The sequence below is a fragment of the Pleurodeles waltl genome, chromosome 7 (assembly GCF_031143425.1).
Source record: "Pleurodeles waltl isolate 20211129_DDA chromosome 7, aPleWal1.hap1.20221129, whole genome shotgun sequence".
Classification (NCBI taxonomy): Eukaryota; Metazoa; Chordata; class Amphibia; order Caudata; family Salamandridae; genus Pleurodeles; species Pleurodeles waltl.
The window spans coordinates 561,939,841-561,963,516 of NC_090446.1; the positions used below are offsets into that span (position 1 = coordinate 561,939,841).

The window sequence follows — 23,676 nt, forward strand, 5'->3', positions numbered from 1 at the left end:
AGTTATAATAAATGAGGCATTTAACAAGCATTGGTTATCGCAGATGTGATATTCAAGGATGTAATGAATATACCCAAATAAGTCTGAATTTTGCAAGCAACATCACCTTACTGTAATCAACTTCTTGAATGTGCTAGTGTACCCACAACAAGTAGTTTTAGACCCCAAGCCTCACTCCAATGGAGAGAAAAAGGAAATTGGGTTTTGTGTGGACTACAGGGGCCTCAACTCAGTCACAAAAATGGATGTACACCCAGTTCCAAGAGCTGATGATCTCATAGATAGAATAGGGACAGCCAAGCATCTGAGTACCTTTGATCTTAAATCTGGATACTGGCATATTGAACTGACACCTGGAGCAAAAGTGAGATCAGCATTCTCTACCCAAAGTGTGCATTATCAGTTTACTGTTATGCCCTTTGGATTAAAGAATGCCCTTGCCACATTCCAGAGGTTGGTGAACTAAGCCCTGGCTGGAATCCTTGAGTGCAGCATATCTAGATGATATTGCTGCCTACAGCTCCAACTGGCAGGATCATCTGACCCACCTGGGAAAGGTCCTTGATGCCCTGCAAAAAGCAGGCCTCACTAACATGGCCAGTAAGTACCAGATAAGGCAAGGAAGGGTTGTTTACTTGGACAACTAGGTAGGTGGAAGCCAAGTCCAGCCACTAGGGTTCAAGATCCAGACCATTCTGGCTTGGGAGGGTCTAACTACCCAGAATCAAGTCAGGGCAATCTGTGGCTTAACTGGATATTACAGGAGGGTTTTAAAGGATTGTGGCTACAAAGTGCCCTCCCTCACAGAATGTACCTCTGAGAAAATGCCCAGAAAGATTAACTGGACAGTGAGCTGTCAAAAGACCTTTGACACTCTGACAGATGCAATGTCTTCTGCCCCAGTCTTGACAGCTCCAGATTACTCCATGCAGTTTATTGTCCAAACACATGCCTCAGAACTTGGAATAAGAGTGGCCCTAGCCCAGACCACCAATGAGGTTCATAACCAGCTGTTAGAAATTGGGTCTTTGGTTGGCAGTCAGGTTACCCCCTGTTCAAGCAAGGACCCTCACTCTAGTCAGGGTAAATCACACACAATCCAAATTATCCTGTGCCCACCATCTGGTACCTTGGCATTGAGCAGTCAGGTTTTACCTAGAAGGCAATGTGTAAAGTATTTGTGCAATACCTCATGCAATAACACAGTATAACACAACAAAAATACACCACACAGTGTTTAGAAAAATATTTAATATTTATCTGGTTAAATGTAGGTCAAAACAATCAAGATTTGATAAGTACACGTTAAAATATCACTTTAGAGAATGATAAAAGGAGTCTTTAGTCTTTAAAAAGCAACAAGTGTCTCTTGCTCTTGTACCTGGTTTGCATTCAAATTCTCCACAAGGGACCGCAGAGGAGGAGATGCGTGGAAAACAGGGAGGTGTGCGTCGGTTTCTCCGGGCGTACACAGATGATGCGTCAATAATTTTCCACACAGGGAAGGCTTTGCTTCAATTTCTAGCGAGCAGACTTTGATCCTCTTAGGGTTGCAGGGTTTTCAGATGTCCCGGGGACGATGCAGAGAAATCCTGGGTGTGCAGGATGAAGTCACAGGAGATGCGTCGATCCGGTGGGTGATGCAGGGAAATTTCTGTCGCACGGCAGGCGCTGTGTCCATTCTTCTCGCAGGAAGTCAGGCTGCGTCGCTCCGGCTACGCTATGCATCGATCCAGTGGGCTGTGCATCAAAGTTCCCTTCGCAACGCTGGCACTGCGTCAATCTCCTCTCAGGGAGCCAGACTGCGTCATTCCTGTGGCGCGTGCGGTGATTTTCTCACCGCGATGCAGGCTGTGCCTGCATTTAATTTTTGCCACACAAGGAGTTCTTTGCAGGAGGAAGGCTTTTTGGTCCTGAGACTTCAAGGAACGGGAGGCAAGCTCTATCCAAGCTCTTGGAGAGCACTTCTCAGCAGAGCCAGAGGGCAGGAAGGCAGCAGGGCAACAGCAGGACAGCAGTCCTTTGCAGAAAAGCAATCAGGTCAGTCCTTTGGGCAGCCAGGCAATTCCTCTTGGCAGGTTGCAGGGTCTGGTTCAGAGTTTCTTCACCAGTGGTATCCTGTCCAGAAATGTCTGAGTTGGTAGGGTCAGAGGCCCTGTTTAAAAACCCAAAGGTGCCTTTGAATTTGGGGAGACTTAAAAGAGTGGCTTAGAAGTGCACAAGGTCCCCTTTCAGTTCCATCCTGTCTGCCAGGTTCCCAGTAGGGGGTTTGGCAGTCCATTGTGTGAGGGCAGCCCACAATATAAGTGTCAGGCCCTCCCCCTCCCAGCCAATCATCCTGTGTTTGGGGTTGTCGGAGTGAAATGCACAAGGGAGCTGTCAAGTAACCCCAGCCAGATGTGGATTGTACGGCACAGAAGGATTTAAGTGCAGAGAAATGCTCACTTTCTAAAAGTGGCAATTCTAAAATAGTTATATTAAATCCAACTTCACCAGTCAGCAGGGTTTTGTATTACCATTCTGGCCATACTAAATATGACCTTGTTACTCTTTCAGATCAGAATCTACCACTCAAACAGTATAGGAGGGTCGCCCTAATGTTAGCCTATGAAAGGAGCAGGCCCTCACAGCAGTGCAAAACAAATTTAGGAGTTCTACACTACCAGGACATATAAACTACACAGGTATATGTCCTGCCTTTTACCTACATAGCACCCTGCCCTATGGGTTACCTAGGGCCTACCTTAGGGGTAACTTATATGTAGAAAAATGGGAGTTTAAGGCTTGGCAAGTACTTTCAAATGCCAAGTCAAAGTGGCAGTGAAACTGCACACACAGGCACACACAGGCCTTGCAATGGCAGGCCTGAGGCATGGTTAAGGGGCTACTTATGTGGGTGGCACAATCAGTGCTGCAGGCCCACTAGTAGCATTTAGTCTACAAGCCCTGGGCACATGTAGTGCACTTTACTGGGGATGGACAAGTAGATTAAGTGAGCCAATTGGGGATGAACCAATTTCACCATGTTTTAAGAGAGAGAGCATATGCACTTTAGCACTAGTTAGCAGTGGTAAAGTGTACAGCGTCCTAAAACCAGCAAAAACAGTATGCAAAAAGTGGAGGGAGGCAGGCAAAAAGTTGGGGATGACCACCCTAAGGCTGTCAGGTATAACACCAGCCTGTTGCTTTCATATGTTGAAGAAGCTGAGGCCATACTTGTTTGGCTCTCACTTCATAGTTCAGACAGACCACAGGCCTCTCAGGTGGCTTTACCAGAAGATAGGTGGACTTCAAAGCAGAACACAGATCTGGGACTGCCCATGTCAATCCAGATGGCCTTTCCAGGTTCTTCCATTTAGACAATAAGACTCCCCAGGAGAAGGGTAGTTTCATTCCCTTTCGTTTGCAGGGTTAGTGTAAAAAAGGGCCTCTTTTGACATTGTAGCCCCTCAATTTTTGCCTGGAAAATTATGTGGTTTTGAACTGTAAGTGCCCTGGGTTCCGTTAACCAGGTTCCCAGGGCCAGATCTTTTTCCCCTAAAACTGTACCAAGCATTGGCATTTCGACTACCGTTGTAAGTCCCTAGTAAATGGTAGCTAAGGCATTTGTTACTGAAGAGGACCCCCATAGCTACAGCACCAAATGGTGCACTCTGAGTGACCCAACAACAGCCTCATGCAGACTACCATTGCTAGTGAATGACAAGGTGTGTTTAACAGTTGCAAGCTCTACATGCCACACACCACTTGTACCCTGTCCCCTAACACTGCATACACCTTAGGTGTGTCACCCCTCTGGCAGGCCTAGCAGCCCTAAAGCAGGGTGCACTATATTGCATGTGAGGGCATACGTTTGCATGAGCATGTATGCCTGCCACTATATCTTTACAAACCCTTAAAGCATAAGTCTTCATTAGGAGTTTGGCAGTCCAAACTCAGGACCACCAAACTCATGGAGAGGATGCCACCGTCATGGTGGTGGCACCCTCTCTGCCCTATTACAATGTTCCTGTCAGTCAGACTGTTGGGAACAGTGCTACAGGATAGCACTCGGCTCCTTGAAGGAGTTGAGTGCTATCTCGTACCACAGAGGGAGTCGACCAGCACCCTCAAAATGGGCACTGTCTGCAAAGCAGACAGTACGCATTCTGAGAGCACTGGGCAGGGGAGCCCCTGCACTGCCCATGCCATGGCAAGGGCAGTGCAGGGGCCCCCATGTGGCCCCCTGCACTGCCTTTCTGACAGCCTTTTCATGGCAGAGTCCCCACCATGGAAAGGCTGATGTAAAGTGGGATCATAATCAGCCATCCAGCCCTGGGTTCAGGGCTGTCACAGACCAAGGAGAAAACAGGGCCCCTAAATCAATAAAGAGAGAGATTAAGGGTAATCTACCAAAGGTATAACAACATCCCTCTCTTACATTAAATCATATGCAAAAAAGGAGAAAAGAGAATCATAAAGGATAGTATTATCGGACATCAATAAATGTATTCATAATAAATGCAATAATATCATACTTTGTATCCAAAATAGAAATCATTACTATATACAAATCATCCCTCTGTATAAAAAACAAGCCAACATAGGACCAAGACACAAAGGAGACCACAACATGGACAGAGACAACATATACCACACAAATGGACTCAGACAATATCAAAAAACAAATCTCAAGACAGAACAAGAAAGAACAATAAACAAATTAACCCCACCAAACAATTTCACCATTTAGCAAATAACAGACATGTCACAGATTGTAACAAAATAAGCACTCAAAATTATATATGAATTCATAAAGATGTTACTCCAATTTTAATAAATTATATATGGGAGAACAATCCGCTCTCTCTCTCACTCATATCACAGATTATACCAAAATAAGCTCTCAAAATTATATATGAGTTCATAGAGATGTAGCGCCAATTTTGATAACTTATTTATGGGAGAACAGTCCGCTCTCTCTCTCAATTGTCATGATACATTTTAAATAGATTCCAAAATATAGTTCCTTCTATCAAATGTCCTATTGAATTAATCAAAAAGAAACTTCCAAAAATCGTCACGTGTCTTTTCTGATTCGGAATTGTCCCATCCAATTTGGCACATCAAAATCGCCAACGTGCGTTTCGGTGGATATACACCAACAATGTATTCAAATCGATTGACTCCACCTTCCTCAGGGCATTCAGAAGTCTATGAAACATGGGGTCTCCTTCGCCATATGATATCTAATGCAAATAAATATAGGTGTGTGAATTACACCATCAAAGTAATCTAAAAAATGTTTGTAAACTCAAGTTCTATTCACACTCACAGCCCACGTCGTGAAAAAAGTGTCGAGAAAAAGCATCAGAATATAAACAATACCAACACCCAGTGAAGACAAAAAAATATAAATTAAAAATAACCTACAACGGCGTAAATGCCAAAAGCAACTTCATATTATGGTCAACTGTAGCCCAGTAACTCAAACGGTTATTCAATCCTCCGTCATGCCTTTCCGTAAACGCTACAACGAAAAAACAAACACCTAATCAACAGAGTAATTCAGCATTCAACGCTTAATACGCTACAAATAAATCAAAACCAAATGCCAACAGAATCTCCATCACACACTTACCAGTACTTGATTAAATACGGGGGTGATCCGGGAGATACAGATTTGGACGACTTGAAATAAACGCGTCGTTCGTGTTGCTCGAATATTTAAACACTGCCGTGTAAAAGCGGTCAGCTCAAGCGTTTATCGAAAGAGAAGAAGGACTGGAAGCAAACCTGTAGGAGGCTGGACTGGCTTGTAGTGAGTACCAAGGGGTACTTGCACCTTGCACCAGGCCCAGTTATCCCTTATTAGTGTATAGGGTGTCTAGCAGCTTAGGCTGATAGATAATGGTAGCTTAGCAGAGCAGCTTAGGCTGAACTAGGAGACGTGTGAAGCTACTACAGTACCACTTAGTGTCATATGCACAATATCATAAGAAAACACAATACACAGTTATACTAAAAATAAAGGTACTTTATTTTTATGACAATATGCCAAAGTATCTCAGAGTGTACCCTCAGTGAGAGGATAGGAAATATACACAAGATATATATACACAATAGCAAAAATATGCAGTATAGTCTTAGAAAACAGTGCAAACAATGTATAGTTACAATAGGATGCAATGGGGACACATAGGGATAGGGGCAACACAAACCATATACTCCAAAAGTGGAATGCGAACCACGAATGGACCCCAAACCTATGTGACCTTGTAGAGGGTCGCTGGGACTATTAGAAAATAGTGAGAGTTAGAAAAATAACTTTCCCCAAGACCCTGAAAAGTGAGTGCAAAGTGCACTAAAGTTCCCCTAAGGATAAAGAAGTCGTGTTAGAGGAATAATGCAGGAAAGACACAAACCAACAATGCAACAACGATGAATTTCCAATCTTGGGTACCTGTGGAACAAGGGGACCAAGTCCAAAAGTCACAAGTAAGTCGGAGATGGGCAGATGCCCAGGAAATGCCAGCTGTGGGTGCAAAGAAGCTTCTACTGGACAGAAGAAGCTGAAGTTTCTGCAGGAACGAAAAGGGCTAGAGACTTCCCCTTTGGTGGACGTATCCCTCTCGCCGTGGAGAGTCGTGCAGAAGTGTTTTCCCGCCGAAAGAATGCCAACAAGCCTTGGTAGCTGCAAATTGTGCGGTTAGCGTTTTTGGATACTGCTGTGGCCCAGGAGGGACCAAGAGGTCGCAAATTGGACCAGGAGGTAGAGGAGACATTGGGCAAGACAAGGAGCCCTCTTAGCAGCAGGTAGCACCCGGACAAGTGCCAGAAACAGGCACTATGAGGATGCGTGAAATGGTGCTCACCCGAAGTTACACAAAGGAGTCCCACGTCGCCGGAGAACAACTTAGGAGGTCGTGCAATGCAAGTTAGAGTGCCGTGGACCCAGGCTTGGCTGTGCACAAAGGATTTCCGCCGGAAGTGCACAGGGGCCGGAGTAGCTGCAAAAGTCGCGGTTCCCAGCAATGCAGTCTAGCGAGGTGAGGCAAGGACTTACCTCCACCAAACTTGGACTGAAGAGTCACTGGACTGTGGGAGTCACTTGGACAGAGTTGCTGGATTCGAGGGACCTCGCTCGTCGTGCTGAGAGGAGACCCAAGGGACCGGTAATGCAGCTTTTTGGTGCCTGCGGTTGCAGGGGGAAGATTCCGTCGACCCACAGGAGATTTCTTCGGAGCTTCTAGTGCAGAGAGGAGGCAGACTACCCCCACAGCATGCACCACCAGGAAAACAGTCGAGAAGGCGGCAGGATCAGCGTTACAGCGTTGCAGTAGTCGTCTTTGCTACTATGTTGCAGGTTTGCAGGCTTCCAGCGCGGTCAGCAGTCGATTCCTTGGCAGAAGGTGAAGAGAGAGATGCAGAGGAACTCGGATGAGCTCTTGCATTCGTTATCTAAAGTTTCCCCAGAGACAGAGACCCTAAATAGCCAGAAAAGAGGGTTTGGCTACCTAGGAGAGAGGATAGGCTAGCAACACCTGAAGAAGCCTATCACAAGGAGTCTCTGACGTCACCTGGTGGCACTGGCCACTCAGAGCAGTCCAGTGTGCCAGCAGCACCTCTGTTTCCAAGATGGCAGAGGTCTGGAGCACACTGGAGGAGCTCTGGACACCTCCCATTGGAGGTGCAGGTCAGGGGAGTGGTCACTCCCCTTTCCTTTGTCCAGTTTCGCGCCAGAGCAGGGCTAAGGGGTCCCCTGAACCGGTGTAGACTGGCTTATGCAGAATTGGGCACATCTGTGCCCAAGAAAGCATTTCCAGAGGCTGGGGGAGGCTACTCCTCCCCTGCCTTCACACCATTTTCCAAAGGGAGAGGGTGTAACACCCTCTCTCAGAGGAAGTTCTTTGTTCTGCCATCCTGGGCCAGGCCTGGCTGGACCCCAGGAGGGCAGATGCCTGTCTGAGGGGTTGGCAGCAGCAGCAGCTGCAGTGAAACCCCAGGAAGGGCAGTTTGGCAGTACCAGGGTCTGTGCTACAGACCACTGGGATCATGGGATTGTGCCAACTATGCCAGGATGGCATAGAGGGGGCAATTCCATGATCATAGACATGTTACATGGCCATATTCGGAGTTACCATTGTGAAGCTACATATAGGTAGTGACCTATATGTAGTGCACGCGTGTCCCCGCACTCACAAAGTCCGGGGAATTGGCCCTGAACAATGTGGGGGCACCTTGGCTAGTGCCAGGGTGCCCTCACACTAAGTAACTTTTCACCTAACCTTTACCAGGTAAAGGTTAGACATATAGGTGACTTATAAGTTACTTAAGTGCAGTGTAAAATGGCTGTGAAATAACGTGGACGTTATTTCACTCAGGCTGCAGTGGCAGGCCTGTGTAAGAATTGTCAGAGCTCCCTATGGGTGGCAAAAGAAATGCTGCAGCCCATAGGGATCTCCTGGATCCCCAATACCCTGCGTACCTCAGTACCATATACTAGGGAATTATAAGGGTGTTCCAGTAAGCCAATGTAAATTGGTAAAATTGGTCACTAGCCTGTTAGTGACAATTTGAAAGAAATGAGAGAGCATAACCACTGAGGTTCTGATTAGCAGAGCCTCAGTGAGACAGTTAGTCACTACACAGGTAACACATTCAGGCACACTTATGAGCACTGGGGCCCTGGGATACCAGGGTCCCAGTGACACATACAACTAAAACAACATATATACAGTGAAAAATGGGGGTAACATGCCAGGCAAGATGGTACTTTCCTACACAACCCCCCCCCAAACGAAGGACAATAAGACTAGTCATGACCAGATGAGTCTTCATTGTCTAAGTGGAAATATCTGGAGAGTCCATCTGCATTGGAGTGGCTACTCCCAGGTCTATGTTCCACTGTATAGTCCATTCCCTGTAGGGATATGGACCACCTCAATAATTTAGGATTTTCACCTTTCCTTTGTTTTAGCCAAAGTAGAGGTTTGTGGTCTGTCTGAACAATGAAGTGAGTGCCAAACAGGTATGGCCTCAACTTCTTCAGAGCCCAGACCACAGCAAAGGCCTCCCTCTCTATGGCAGACCAACGCTTTTCTCTAGGGGTCAACCTCCTACTAATAAAAGCAACAGGTTGATCCTGGCCCTCAGAATTAAGTTGTGATAGGACTGCCCCTACTCCTAATTCAGATGCATCAGTTTGGACATAGAATTTTTTAGAGTAACAAGGGCTTTTCAGGACAGGTGCAGAGCACATGGCCTGCTTCAGCTCCTCAAAAGCTTTCTGACAGTTTGCTGTCCATAATACCTTTTTAGGCATTTTCTTGGATGTGAGGTCATTAAGAGGGGCTGCAATGGAGCCATAGTTCTTAATGAACCTCCTGTAATACCCAGTGAGGCCTAGGAAGGCTCTCACCTGAGTCTGAGTGGTAGGGGGAACCCAATCAATAATTGTTTGGATTTTCCCCTGAAGTGGTGCAATCTGTTCCCCACCAACAAGGTGTCCCAGATAAACCACCTTACCCTGCCCTATCTGGCACTTTGAAGCCTTGATAGTGAGGCCTGCCTTTTGCAGGGCCTCCAAAACTTTCCATAGGTGGACCAGGTGATCATCCCAGCTGGAGCTAAAGACAGCTATATCGTCCAAATATGCTGCACTGAAAGCCTCCAGCCCTTGCAGGACTGTGTTCACCAACCTTTGAAAAGTGGCAGGTGCATTCTTCAAACCAAAAGGCATTACTGTAAATTGGTAATGGCCTCCAATGGTTGAAAATGCAGTTTTAGGTTTAGCATCTTCTGACAGTTTGATCTGCCAATACCCTGCAGTCAAATCAAAAGTGCTTAGATACTTGGCAGATGCCAGTGTATCTATGAGCTCATCTGCCCTGGGTATAGGGTGAGCATCAGTTTTGGTTACCAGGTTGAGACCTCTATAGTCTACACAAAACCACATTTCCTTCTTTCCATCTTTGGAATGGGGTTTTGGTACAAGTACCACAGGAGAAGCCCATGGACTTTCAGAGTGCTCAACCACTCCTAGTTCTAACATTTTCTGCACCTCTTGCTTTATGCAGTCCCTGACATGGTCAGGCTGCCTATAGATCTTACTTTTGACAGGTAAACTGTCTCCAGTATCTATAGTGTGCTCACACCAAGAAGTGGTACCTGGCACAGTAGAGAAGAGTTCAGAGAATTGATCTAGGAGATTTATGCAATGGTCTATCTGCTCAGCAGTAAGACAATCAGCCAAAACTACACCTTCGACAAGAGCATCTTGTTCTGTGGAAGAGAAGAGATCAGGTAGAGGATCACTGTCTTCTTCCTGTCCCTCATCAGTTGCCATGAGCAGGGTGAGATCAGCCCTGTCATAGTAGGGTTTTAGGCGGTTGACATGGAGCACCCTAAGGGGACTCCTGGCAGTGCCTAAGTCAACTAAATAGGTGACTTCACCCTTTTTCTCAACAATTGTGTGGGGTCCACTCCATTTATCTTGGAGTGCTCTTGGGGCCACAGGCTCCAAGACCCACACTTTCTGCCCTGGTTTGTACTGAACCAAAACAGCCTTCTGGTCATGCCATTGCTTCTGGAGCTCTTGGCTGGCCTGAAGGTTTTTACTGGCCTTTTTCATATACTCAGCCATCCTTGATCTGAGGCCAAGTACATAATCCACAATATCTTGCTTTGGAGCTTTTAAAGGTTGTTCCCAACCCTCCTTGACAAGTGTTAGTGGACCCCTAACAGGGTGACCAAAGAGGAGTTCAAAGGGGCTGAAGCCCACTCCTTTCTGGGGTACCTCCCTGTAGGCAAAAAGGAGGCATGGTAACAGGATATCCCATCTCCTGCGTAGTTTTTCAGGGAGACCCATAATCATGCCTTTGAGAGTTTTATTAAATCTCTCCACCAGTCCATTTGTTTGTGGATGATAGGGTGTAGTGAACTTGTAAGTTACACCACACTCCTTCCACATGGCCTTTAAGTATGCAGACATGAAATTGCTTCCTCTGTCTGATACTACTTCCTTTGGGAAGCCCACCCTAGAAAATATTCCCAGGAGGGCCTTTGCCACTGCAGGTGCTGTAGTGGTCCTTAAAGGAATTGCTTCAGGATATCTTGTGGCATGGTCCACTACCACCAAGATAAACCTATTGCCTGAAGCAGTAGGAGGGTCAAGGGGGCCAACTATGTCAACCCCTACCCTCTCAAAGGGAACCCCAACCACAGGCAGTGGGATAAGGGGTGCCTTTGGAGTGCCACCTGTCTTGCCACTGGCTTGACAGGTTTCACAGGACTTACAAAATTCTTTTGTGTCCTCAGACATCCTAGGCCAATGAAACAAGGGGACCAGTCTGTCCCAAGTTTTCATTTGTCCCAGGTGTCCAGCTAGGGGAATGTCGTGGGCAAGAGTTAGGAGGAACTTTCTGTACTCCTGAGGAATCACTAATCTCCTGGCAGTCCCAGGTTTAGGATCCCTTGCTTCAGTGTACAAGAGGTTGTCCTCCCAGTAAACTCTGTGAGAGTCACTGACATCCCCATTAGCCTGTTTGACAGCTTGCTGTCTTAGACCCTCTAGTGTGGGACAGGTTTGCGGTGCCACACTCAGCTCCTCCCTGGCAGGCCCCCCTTCACCCAAAAGCTCAGCAGTGTCTGCTTCCAGCTCCTCTGGTGTAGGTTCTGCACAGGGTGGAAATTCTTCTTCCTCAGAAGTAGAATCCACTGTAGAGGGAGGGATAGTAGGAAGTGGTTTGCTTCTACTAGCCCTAGCTTTAGGGAGCACTTGGTCCATTGTTCCAGGATCCAAGCTTCCCTGTCCTTTTTGCTTTTTGGCCTGAGCCCTGGTTAAAGCAAAAATATGCCCTGGGATGCCCAGCATTGCTGCATGGGCCTCCAACTCCACATCTGACCAAGCTGATGTCTCCAAATCATTTCCTAGTAGACAGTCTACAGGTAAATCTGTGGCTACCACAACTTTCTTTGGACCAGAAACCCCCCCCCCCCAGTTGAGATTTACAACAGCCATGGGGTGGCTAAGTGTGTTGTTGTGAGCATCGGTTACTTGGTACTGGTGACCAAGTAGGTGTTGTTCAGGGTGGACCAGTTTCTCTGTGACCATAGTCACACTGGCTCCAGTGTCCCTGTAGGCCTGAACCTCAACACCATTTATTAGGGGTAGTTGCTTGTACTTATCCATATTAAGGGGACAAGCAACTAAGGTGGCTAAATCAATAGCCCCCTCAGAGACTAACACAGCCTCTGTGGCCTCCCTAACAAGGCCAACCCCAACTAAGTTACCAATAGTGAGCCCAGCTACTCCCTTGGATTGGCTATTAGTAGGTTTGCTCCCACCACCACTGCTATTAGTAGGGACACTAGGTGTAGCAGTAGGGGTTGTAGTGGTAGGAGGCTTGGTGCTTTTCTTTGGACAACTGGGATCTGTTGTCCAATGGCCTTTTACTTTACATAAATAGCACCATGGTTTATTTTCTTTGTTTTGATTAAAGGAGGATTTGGACCCACCACCCCCACCAGAGTGTTTTTGTGGGCCTGATGAAGACTCATTTTTAGATTTGTCCCCACCCTTGTCAGAAGACTTACCATCCTTCTTTTTGTTGCCATCTTTGTCACCCCCTGTATGAACTTTTCTGTTCACCCTTGTTCTGACCCATTTGTCTGCCTTCTTTCCCAATTCTTGGGGAGAGGTCAGATCAGAGTCCACCAAGTACTGGTGCAACAAATCAGACACACAATTATTAAGAATATGCTCTCTCAGGATCAAGTTATACAGGCTGTCATAATCAGTAACTTTACTGCCATGTAACCACCCCTCCAAGGCCTTCACTGAATGGTCAATGAAATCAACCCAGTCTTGTGAAGACTCCTTTTTGGTCTCTCTGAACTTTATCCTGTATTGTTCAGTGGTTAAGCCATAACCATCCAGGAGTGCCTTCTTAAGAACTGTAAAATTATTGGCATCACTTTCTTTCACAGTAAGCAGCCTATCCCTACCTTTTCCACTAAATGATAGCCATAGGATAGCAGCCCACTGCCTTTGAGGGACATCCTGTACAACACAGGCCCTCTCAAGTGCAGCAAACCACTTGTTAATGTCATCCCCCTCCTTATAAGGGGGAACTATCTTGTGCAGATTCCTGGAATCATGCTCTTTTGCAGGATGACTATGGGGAATACTGCTGCTGCCACCATGGGTTTCTAAACCCAACTTCTGTCTTTCCTTCTCTAATTCTAATGACTGTCTATCCAAATCCAGCTGTTGCTTTTTAAGCTTCAGTCTGGTTTGTTCCACCCTCAACTTATTGAGTTCCCTCTCTAACAATCTGTCATCAGGGTTGGTGGGAGGGACATTCCTAGATACAGAGGTATGATGGGAATGAACACAAGGAGACCTGTCCCTTACAGAGGGCACCCTAACAGCTTGGCTAACAGAAACATCAGTACCACTGTGGTGAGAATAAATGCTTTTGCTATGATGTGAGACAACACTATTTGTATGGTGTGGCTCTTCATCATTACCAACTATGCTAGACTGTCTAGTAATGGGCAGGCTAGGAAGTTTCTTTCCTGAACTTTTTCCTGGGGGAGTCCCTGGATCAGATTGGGAACCATTAGCTACTTTTTCAACAGATGGGGCACTTTTAGCCTTATCTTGTTCTCTAAGCATGTTAAGTAACAGTTCCAAGGAAGGATTCTTCCCTACACTCAAACCTCTCTCTATGCAGAGACTCCTTGCTCCTTTCCAGCTAAGGTGATCATATGCAAGTTTGGACAGATCAACATTTTGGCCTGTGCCAGACATTTTTAGAGAGAGTTAAAGTGATACACAAAGAAAAAAAAGTTTTCAGAACTTTTTAGAAAGACAGAAAAAAAACTTTTAAAACTTTTTAGAACTTTTTAGAAAGTTTAGGAGTACTTTTCAGCACTTAGAAAAGAGTGAAAAGAGGAAATGCAAAACTTTTTGGTTATGTGTATATACACTGAACTTGTTTTGTATATTTTTCTCTTATGAAAAGTACAATGACAAGAGTGGTAAGTAGTCTCAAAGCACTTATCCCACCGCTGCACAACCATTGTAGGAGGCTGGACTGGCTTGTAGTGAGTACCAACGGGTACTTGCACCTTGCACCAGGCCCAGTTATCCCTTATTAGTGTATAGGGTGTCTAGCAGCTTAAGCTGATAGATAATGGTAGCTTAGCAGAGCAGCTTAGGCTGAACTAGGAGACGTGTGAAGCTACTACAGTACCACTTAGTGTCATATGCACAATATCATAAGAAAACACAATACACAGTTATACTAAAAATAAAGGTACTTTATTTTTATGACAATATGCCAAAGTATCTCAGAGTGTACCCTCAGTGAGAGGATAGGAAATATACACAAGATATATATACACAATAGCAAAAATATGCAGTATAGTCTTAGAAAACAGTGCAAACAATGTATAGTTACAATAGGATGCAATGGGGACACATAGGGATAGGGGCAACACAAACCATGTACTCCAAAAGTGGAATGCGAACCACGAATGGACCCCAAACCTATGTGACCTTGTAGAGGGTCGCTGGGACTATTAGAAAATAGTGAGAGTTAGAAAAATAACCCTCCCCAAGACCCTGAAAAGTGAGTGCAAAGTGCACTAAAGTTCCCCTAAGGATAAAGAAGTCGTGTTAGAGGAATAATGCAGGAAAGACACAAACCAACAATGCAACAACGATGGATTTCCAATCTTGGGTACCTGTGGAACAAGGGGACCAAGTCCAAAAGTCACAAGTAAGTCGGAGATGGGCAGATGCCCAGGAAATGCCAGCTGTGGGTGCAAAGAAGCTTCTACTGGACAGAAGAAGCTGAGGTTTCTGCAGGAACGAAAAGGGCTAGAGACTTCCCCTTTGGTGGACGGATCCCTCTTGCCGTGGAAAGTTGTGCAGAAGTGCTTTCCCGCTGAAAGAACGCCAACAAGCCTTGCTAGCTGCAAATCGTGCGGTTAGGATTTTTGGACGCTGCTGTGGCCCAGGAGGGACCAGGAGGTCGCAAATTGGACCAGGAGGTAGAGGGGATGTCGAGCAAGACAAGGAGCCCTCTTAGCAGCAGGTAGCACCCGGAAAAGTGCCAGAAACAGGCACTACGAGGATGTGTGAAATGGTGCTCACCCGAAGTTACACAAAGGAGTCCCACGTCGCCGGAGAACAACTTAGGAGGTCGTGCAAGGCAGGTTAGAGTGCCGTGGATCCAGGCTTGGCTGTGCACAAAGGATTTCCGCCGGAAGTGCACAGGGGCCGGAGTAGCTGCAAAAGTCACGGTTCCCAGCAATGCAGTCTAGCGAGGTGAGGCAAGGACTTACCTCCACCAAACTTGGACTGAAGAGTCACTGGACTGTGGGAGTCACTTGGACAGAGTTGCTGGATTCGAGGGACCTCGCTCGTCGTGCTGAGAGGAGACCCAAGGGACCGGTAATGCAGCTTTTTGGTGCCTGCGGTTGCAGGGGGAAGATTCCGTCGACCCACGGGAGATTTCTTCGGAGCTTCTAGTGCAGAGAGGAGGCAGACTACCCCCACAGCATGCACCACCAGGAAAACAGTCGAGAAGGCGGCAGGATCAGCGTTACAGAGTTGCAGTAGTCGTCTTTGCTACTATGTTGCAGGTTTGCAGGCTTCCAGCGCGGTCAGCAGTCGATTCCTTGGCAGAAGGTGAAGAGAGAGATGCAGAGGAACTCGGATGAGCTCTTGCATTCGTTATCTAAAGTTTCCCCAGAGACAGAGACCCTAAATAGCCAGAAAAGAGGGTTTGGCTACCTAGGAGAGAGGATAGGCTAGCAACACCTGAAGGAGCCTATCACAAGGAGTCTCTGACGTCACCTGGTGGCACTGGCCACTCAGAGCAGTCCAGTGTGCCAGCAGCACCTCTGTTTCCAAGATGGCAGAGGTCTGGAGCACACTGGAGGAGCTCTGGACACCTCCCATGGGAGGTGCAGGTCAGGGGAGTGGTCATTCCCCTTTCCTTTGTCCAGTTTCGCGCCAGAGCAGGGCTAAGGGGTCCCCTGAACTGGTGTAGACTGGCTTATGCAGAATTGGGCACATCTGTGCCCAAGAAAGCATTTCCAGAGGCTGGGGGAGGCTACTCCTCCACTGCCTTCACACCATTTTCCAAAGGGAGAGGGTGTAACACCCTCTCTCAGAGGAAGTTCTTTGTTCTGCCATCCTGGGCCAGGCCTGGCTGGACCCCATGAGGGCAGATGCCTGTCTGAGGGGTTGGCAGCAGCAGCTGCAGTGAAACCCCAGGAAGGGCAGTTTGGCAGTACCAGGGTCTGTGCTACAGACCACTGGGATCATGGGATTGTGCCAACTATGCCAGGATGGCATAGAGGGGGCAATTCCATGATCATAGACATGTTACATGGCCATATTCGGAGTTACCATTGTGAAGCTACATATAGGTAGTGACCTATATGTAGTGCACGCGTGTAATGGTGTCCCCGCACTCACAAAGTCCGGGGAATTGGCCCTGAACAATGTGGGGGCACCTTGGCTAGTGCCAGGGTGCCCTCACACTAAGTAACTTTGCACCTAACCTTTACCAGGTAAAGGTTAGACATATAGGTGACTTATAAGTTACTTAAGTGCAGTGTAAAATGGCTGTGAAATAACGTGGACGTTATTTCACTCAGGCTGCAGTGGCAGGCCTGTGTAAGAATTGTCAGAGCTCCCTATGGGTGGCAAAAGAAATGCTGCAGCCCATAGGGATCTCCTGGAACCCCAATACCCTGGGTACCTCAGTACCATATGCTTGGGAATTATAAGGGTGTTCCAGTAAGCCAATATAAATTGGTAAAATTGGTCACTAGCCTGTTAGTGACAATTTGAAAGAAATGAGAGAGCATAACCACTGAAGTTCTGATTAGCAGAGCCTCAGTGAGACAGTTAGTCACTACACAGGTAACACATTCAGGCACACTTATGAGCACTGGGGCCCTGGGATACCAGGGTCCCAGTGACACATACAACTAAAACAACATATATACAGTGAAAAATGGGGGTAACATGCCAGGCAAGATGGTACTTTCCTACAAAACCAGGTCCTTCTAACCTCAACGCGGCGGCCATCTTAAACTGGTCAATAAGTTCTCTTTAACCCCAATGACAGTGCACTGCAACTAAGAATTTTACAAAGAAAATACAAAGACCTTACATACAAAAACACACTACTACTACTACTACTATATACATCATGAAAATTCCCTAGAACTAAATACAAATACTTAGATATAACCTATAATGCCAACAATGACAAAAAATAATATTCACAATAGAAATCAAAAATCAAACAGGGCAACCTGCACATAAAGCTTTATAAAATAAAATACAAAAAAGCAAAACAGATAAAATACATACCTGGGACCGTGTCTACATTCTATCTTATATGGCATTATGCCATGGAATCTCCTCAGTGAGTCCTCTCTTATGTGTATCAAGCAAAAAAATCCCCCAAAAATTTTTTTTCTTTCTTAATTTTTCAGGATCATACACATTCTTTGTGGTGATTTTTTCTAAAATCACCCATCTCATTTCATCCTCCCGGTGATTCTCAGTAGCCCAATGCACCACAAGTGGAGTATTTGGTTTGCGGGTTCTGATCGATGATTTATGTTCTGAAAGGCGGATTCTGAATTCTCTGGAGGTCTCACCCACATAGCCCAAATCACATGGGCATAAAATTAAATAAATCAAGTTTTTAGATCTACAATTGGTCATTACAGTAAGTGGAATATTTCTTCCATCACGTACAATTTCTTTGATAACCAAGGCAGTTTCACATGCAGCTGCCACATTTAAAGTTGCCTTTCATCTTGTCTGCTCCAAAAATAGAGCCTTGAGCCTGAGAGGAGGGAGAGCCAACTGACGCTCTTACCAGCATATTTTGTAGGTTTCTGTTTCATTTAAAGGCAAATAGGGGTCTTTCTAAACACATAGCATCAATGCAAAAGGTAAGAATATGCCACTCACTGTTGATAATTCTTCTCACTCTATCATTGAGAGATGAATGATGAACTACGAGTGCAAGCCTGTCCATACTCCTGCACTCTTTGGCTTGAAAGAGAGAATCGCAATTGTAATATCTTGCTCTCTTCAATGCGTCCTTGATAACTTTTTTCGGATACCCTCTTTGCACCAATTTCTCCGAGAGCACATCCGCGTGTTTCAGAAACTCTCTCGTTTCCGTACAGGGCTGTCACCCCCATCAGGATCTATGATCCTGAAGGGGATGACAGCCTTTAAGCAGGTCCACCCGCCTATTTTGTACTGTGGCAGTCAGATCACCATAGCTGCAGCGGTTCGACCAGCAACGCGGGGCTGGCAGTCCTAGGACCGCCAGCCTCATAATGAGTCCTATAGTAAGTGTACAGGGAAGCCATAGCAAATGCACGTGCTGGACACTGGTCAGGTTCCCCATACATGATGGCCTCTACAAATACTGGGTTGTTTGGTATCAAACAACTCAGAATAATAAACCTACACTAATGCCAGTGTTAGATGTATTATAACATGTACCTAGAGGGCAACTTAGAGGTCCCCCTGCAAAAACTACAAGCCCTAGCACTGTTGCTGACTGGTTTCCATCAGCCTACCATCACCAGACAGAGGTCAGGACTCCTTGGGTGAGGGCCTCTGTTCTCGGGAGCCAGATCTCAAAGCCTTTCCTGGGTGGAGGTGTAACCCTCTTCCCCCAGGCAGGCATTCTGGCCCAGCAGCCATCTTCAAAGGCTTTTGCCGTCTTTGAAAGGTGACCTCTGACTCTGCTGCTAACAGCAGATGCCCGTCCAATGGTTTTGCCCACACTTTGAGTGGGAAAACTTAGAAAGAATAGGATGAGTGGCCTCCCTCAGCCTGTACCACCCCCAGGTGTGCCAGGTGAGTTGACCACTTCATTTCAGTTTCCTCCATCTTGGATGGCAGTAAAATAGTCAATCTGGGTTAGGGATTTGACCCCTTCCCACAGGAAGTGCTCACTTAGTGGGGGTTGCCACCCTACGGTAAGTGGTCCATTGTCCACTACTAGGCACTCCCTACATACCCATTAAATACTGTATTTAGCGGGCATCCCTAGACTTGCAGATCAGATTCGATGGACACAAGAAGACCAGTGACAAAGACCAAAGCCTCGAGAAACTGAGTCCGGCTGCAAGAAGACGAAAGGTGACAAACCCTGCCTTTTGCACCCAGGACTCGACAATCACCACTGAGGGGTCGCCTGGACACCGGACAGACTCCAAGAAACACTGGAGGACTTCTGAAAATTGCCAAGATCCTCTTCCTGAGTGGAGGCAGCATTCCCTGCACCCTGGAGACCAAAGTCCAGTTCACTGTCTGGTTGCTGACCAATGAATGGATGCAGCAGCCAGACTAACTTCCACCCAATGGACCCGAATGACAAACCCTGCTAGTGTGATACGTTTGCTGCTACTGTGACCAGAAAGTGGCTGAGATGTCCAATGCCAGGGGTACTGGACCCCTAACATCAGACACCAAGAAGAAAAGTCTGCTCCAGACTCTCCAAATACCAGAAGCAAGCACCCGACGAGAGACATCAGGACACCCAAGAACCACCTCCGAAAGTGACCCTGCTGACCTGCACTTGACCCTCAATCTGACCTGCACCTGGCTCCATAGGCTCCTTGACGAATGGCTCTTGGCTGACCAATCGGCACAGCACCCGGACCCCCTGGCCCCTGCATCAAAAAACCAGCTGTGCTCTAGGGGTCCCCAACCCCTTGCAACCTCAACCCTCCAAGAGGACTCACCGGACTTAAGTCCATGTGTTTCCAAGTGGTACCCTTCTATGTTCTGCACCACCTTCAAGACTTTCAGCCACTGCTCCCACTCATACTGGGAACTAGCCGAATTTCTCAGGCTCGCCCACAGGACATCTCAATGACCTCAACTTAAAAGCAGAAGGTGACACTTGTGAGAGCATTGCCTGATTTCATATGCATTTTTAAAGATGTCTCCTAGTGATTCCTATGGTGTGTAATTATGCACAAAAGACTATTTTTGCTAAACTTTGAAAATTCATAACGTAAGAATGAATTACTTGATTTTGGTGATCTTGGTCTTAAAAATTTTATAAAAATCTGGAGTATTTTTGTAAATTGGTCCTGAGTTATTCTTTTGGGTGTGTCTCCACATTTATTGATACTGTGAGTACAACAAATGCTTAGCACATCTCCAAGATTAGCCTAACTGTTCACCCATTCTACCACAGAAACAGAGCATTAGGTGGCCTGCTTTTCACATTTGGATACCAAGGTGGGGTTGCTTGGACTCTCTGCATGATGCACGTTTTTTTCGTACACCATAAATGAGAGCCAGACTCCTACAGCTACACCCAAATGTACAAAACAATATAGAATTCATGTTGTAGTTACTTGACACTATGTACACTCTAAAACAAACTAGCACAATGGTGTAATTTGAGATGTCATTAGTGATGTCATAAATGATGTCATAGAACATGTCATGAGTGATGTCATATGTAAGGCAATAAGCAGATTATGGTGGGGGTGCAAGCTATCGCTAGCCATTTTAACTAAAACTGATGAATTTCTGAGTTGTTTTAGTTCAACACACTGACATTGTCACCGAGAAATGCACATAACTATAACATTACTTTAAACTTTGTTTTTTCAGTTAATATATATATATATATATATATATCTATATATATGTATACACAAGATTTAAAGCTCACTAAAAAAAACAAATGTTAAGAGAGAAAGAGAGAGAGTGCTAAATGTTCACTGCACTTGGACATGCAACAGTAAACACGTCTTGCCAACACTGAGCTTTGTCAGGCCTTTCAATTAAAAATCCACACTTTACTACTTTAGCATTCAATACAAGATAAATACATACAAGTAACATTTTACTTTAACAAAGGTTCAATATGGTGCATCATACTGACCCTTACCTGAAGTGTTGCATGGGGAGGTTCAATATCATAAAGAATAAGAAGAATATTGGATGTGTGGCTTGTGGAATTTGTTTTCCAAAATCAGGTTCAGAATACTGGCTTGTAGATTATTATGCTCACATGGAGATGAACACCTTGGATGAAAAAGAACTTACATTTAAACATGTGTATTTCAATTAAGAAAACTTTTCAGAAAAAAATGCCTTCAGAGAGTGGAACAATATGGAAGGCAGGAAAGGAACCGAATCGGAATGTGAGAGAAAGGACAGGGAGTAGCATGGGCAGAGGAGGGAAATAACTGGCTGGAAGCAAATATTACATTACAACTAGGAATGTCCTAATTGGATAAGACATTGACAAACATGTATTTAGTTTAAATTAAGGCTAAACAATATAGTAAAAAAGCTCCTTTGTATGGATCAGAGACAATTTTTGGTTGTGAAAGTCCAAACAATAAATATAAATGCCTTTAAATTCTGTACTTATCTTGTCATATTTGCGGTTTCATATATAGAGGTCAAATGTCAGGCTATGTCTTCTGACAAATTGCTGCTTATTTTTCTTACAAGAAGATTGGTGTTTAAAAACTCCCTCACTTTGCAGTTGAAGAAGGAAAAGTAAAGTGCATTATGTGACAATCTTTTTTTTTTGGCCTCATTCACCTCAGGCTCCAGGTCTTCTTTGAGCCATCTTAGTTTACACCCACTCGCTTGCAAAGACAAACCCTGACCAGGGAGGCCAAACCTCTCTCACCAAACCCCGTTTGGGGAGCCACAATATCTTTGCAGCTCAGCGAACAGGGATAAGGTGTAATCATTGGACAGGAAAAATAATCTTCTTATCTCTATACCTTCATTACTAAAGTGATTTCTCAACCACTCCACCAAAGATAACCAAATTATCTTTGCTCTAGAAACTCCGCCAGCTATGTCCATCTTCAAAACATAGCAGAGCGCTCCTAACCATTCTACATATGTAGGGGGTGTTTCTCCTATCCAATTCCGAAATATCTCTCTTCTGGCTCACAGTACTGCATAAAATAGCAATTTCCGTATGTCGCTGCTCAACTCGCCAGACCTCTTCGTTATTCCAAAAATAATTGAAGAGAGACTTACCTTAATCTCAGCCCCACAACACTCGAAAGAGTCTTTCCCACTTTTTCCCAAAATGGGTATATTACCAGACACTCCATGAACATGTGGATATCTGTTGCATTTTCTAGGCGCACTTAGCACATTTAACCACTCCACCCTTTCCTCATTTGTGAAAGTTTATGTCGGGCCAGGTAAGCCCTGTGAATAGAAAACAGGTGGTTTCTTCCTAGAGGAGCAGGTTTAATCATAGCAAACAAAGTACACATTGAGGTTTGCCACAAATCCCAAAGTTGCTCCCTAGGTAAACAACCTCCCTAGAGATCTTCAGCCATCTTAAAATCCCCATCTGCCAAATCCAAGATTTCCCAATACCACATAGACACTTCCTTTGTGGCATGGTGTCCCAACATAATCTTCTCTTCCAGATGATTCATCTGCCCTGGGTTTGTTTGAATTCTCTGTGATCAACCTTTCATCTGAATATATTTGAATCTTTACAGCTTACCCCAGTCTCCTTATATAATTCATCCCAAGAAACTAAACTGCCATCTCTAAAAAGATCCCCCAACATTCCATTCCTGCCTTTCTGATTGGAATGGCCAGTTTGTCATTGAAACACTCTGGAGTGCCTGAGGAATCCCAAATAGGGGCACAATGACTGTCATATTCTGCCTTCATCACTCGTCTTATATTATACCAAACCTCTGCCATGTTTTGCAACACTTTCAGCTTCACTTTTTTAAAGAATTTTGGGTCTGCAAATTTAAGCAGGAAATAATTTGCTGCCCCTTTTACAGCTCCTACCACATCCTTGAACATGCATCCAACTTCTGAAGAGTCTCAGGAGGTAAAAAGCATCTTTACATTCTTGAGCTGGAAGGCACAGGCATAGTATTGTAAATCTGCCAATGCAAGCCCCCCTTCTCTCTCCTTCTATGCATCTTCTGCCATGAGATCATGGTCCCTTTATATGCCCATGTAAACAAGTTAATAGCTTGTTAAATCCTCTCTACATACATTTTAGTCATCTGTAGTGGAATCAAATTAAACAGAAAATTAACTTTGGGCAAAATCACCATCTTTACCAAGCTTAGTCTCCCCAGATTTGTCAAAGGGAGGTGTACCCACCCCCACATCTGTTTATTACAATCTGTCAATACTTTTTTCCGATTCACCACAGGGATCTGCTCTACATCATGTACGATCTTGAGACCCAGATATCTCATTTCACTTTTAATTTGCGGACTATCTCTCCTCTGGTTCCAAACCATAACATCTGTTTCCCAGCATTATGTGATATCCTGACACTTTATCAAAAGCTTTTGCTATGTCCAACACTGCCAGGAGGGCTATTTGTAAATACAATGAATAAACTATAAGATCATCAGCATAGAGAGAAACTTTTTTCTCCCACCCATAACAACTAAAGGGGGAAATCGTCAGGTCCTGCCTAATCCTCCCAGCAAAAGGTTCAATATAAAGGTTGAACAATATTGATGATGGCAGACAACCTTGCCTTGTACCTCTAGGTATTTTAAAGGGGGAAGTTAGGCTCCCATTGACCAATACCCTTGCTGATGAAGCTTGATAAATCTGGTCAATCATCCTACAACATTTTTCAC

General features: G+C 45.4%; 1 protein-coding gene across 1 annotated transcript in view; it reads left to right on the top strand.

Annotated features, from left to right (window-relative positions):
• The first annotated feature begins 241 nt into the window (after nucleotides 1–241).
• LOC138246931 (integrin alpha-X-like) overlaps nucleotides 242–23,676 on the top strand; it is a 138,200-nt gene continuing 114,765 nt past the window's right edge. Inside the window, exon 1 of the mRNA XM_069201679.1 lies at nucleotides 242–364. Coding sequence (XP_069057780.1) covers nucleotides 242–364 — 123 coding nt within the window. The remainder of the gene's footprint in view (nucleotides 365–23,676) is intronic.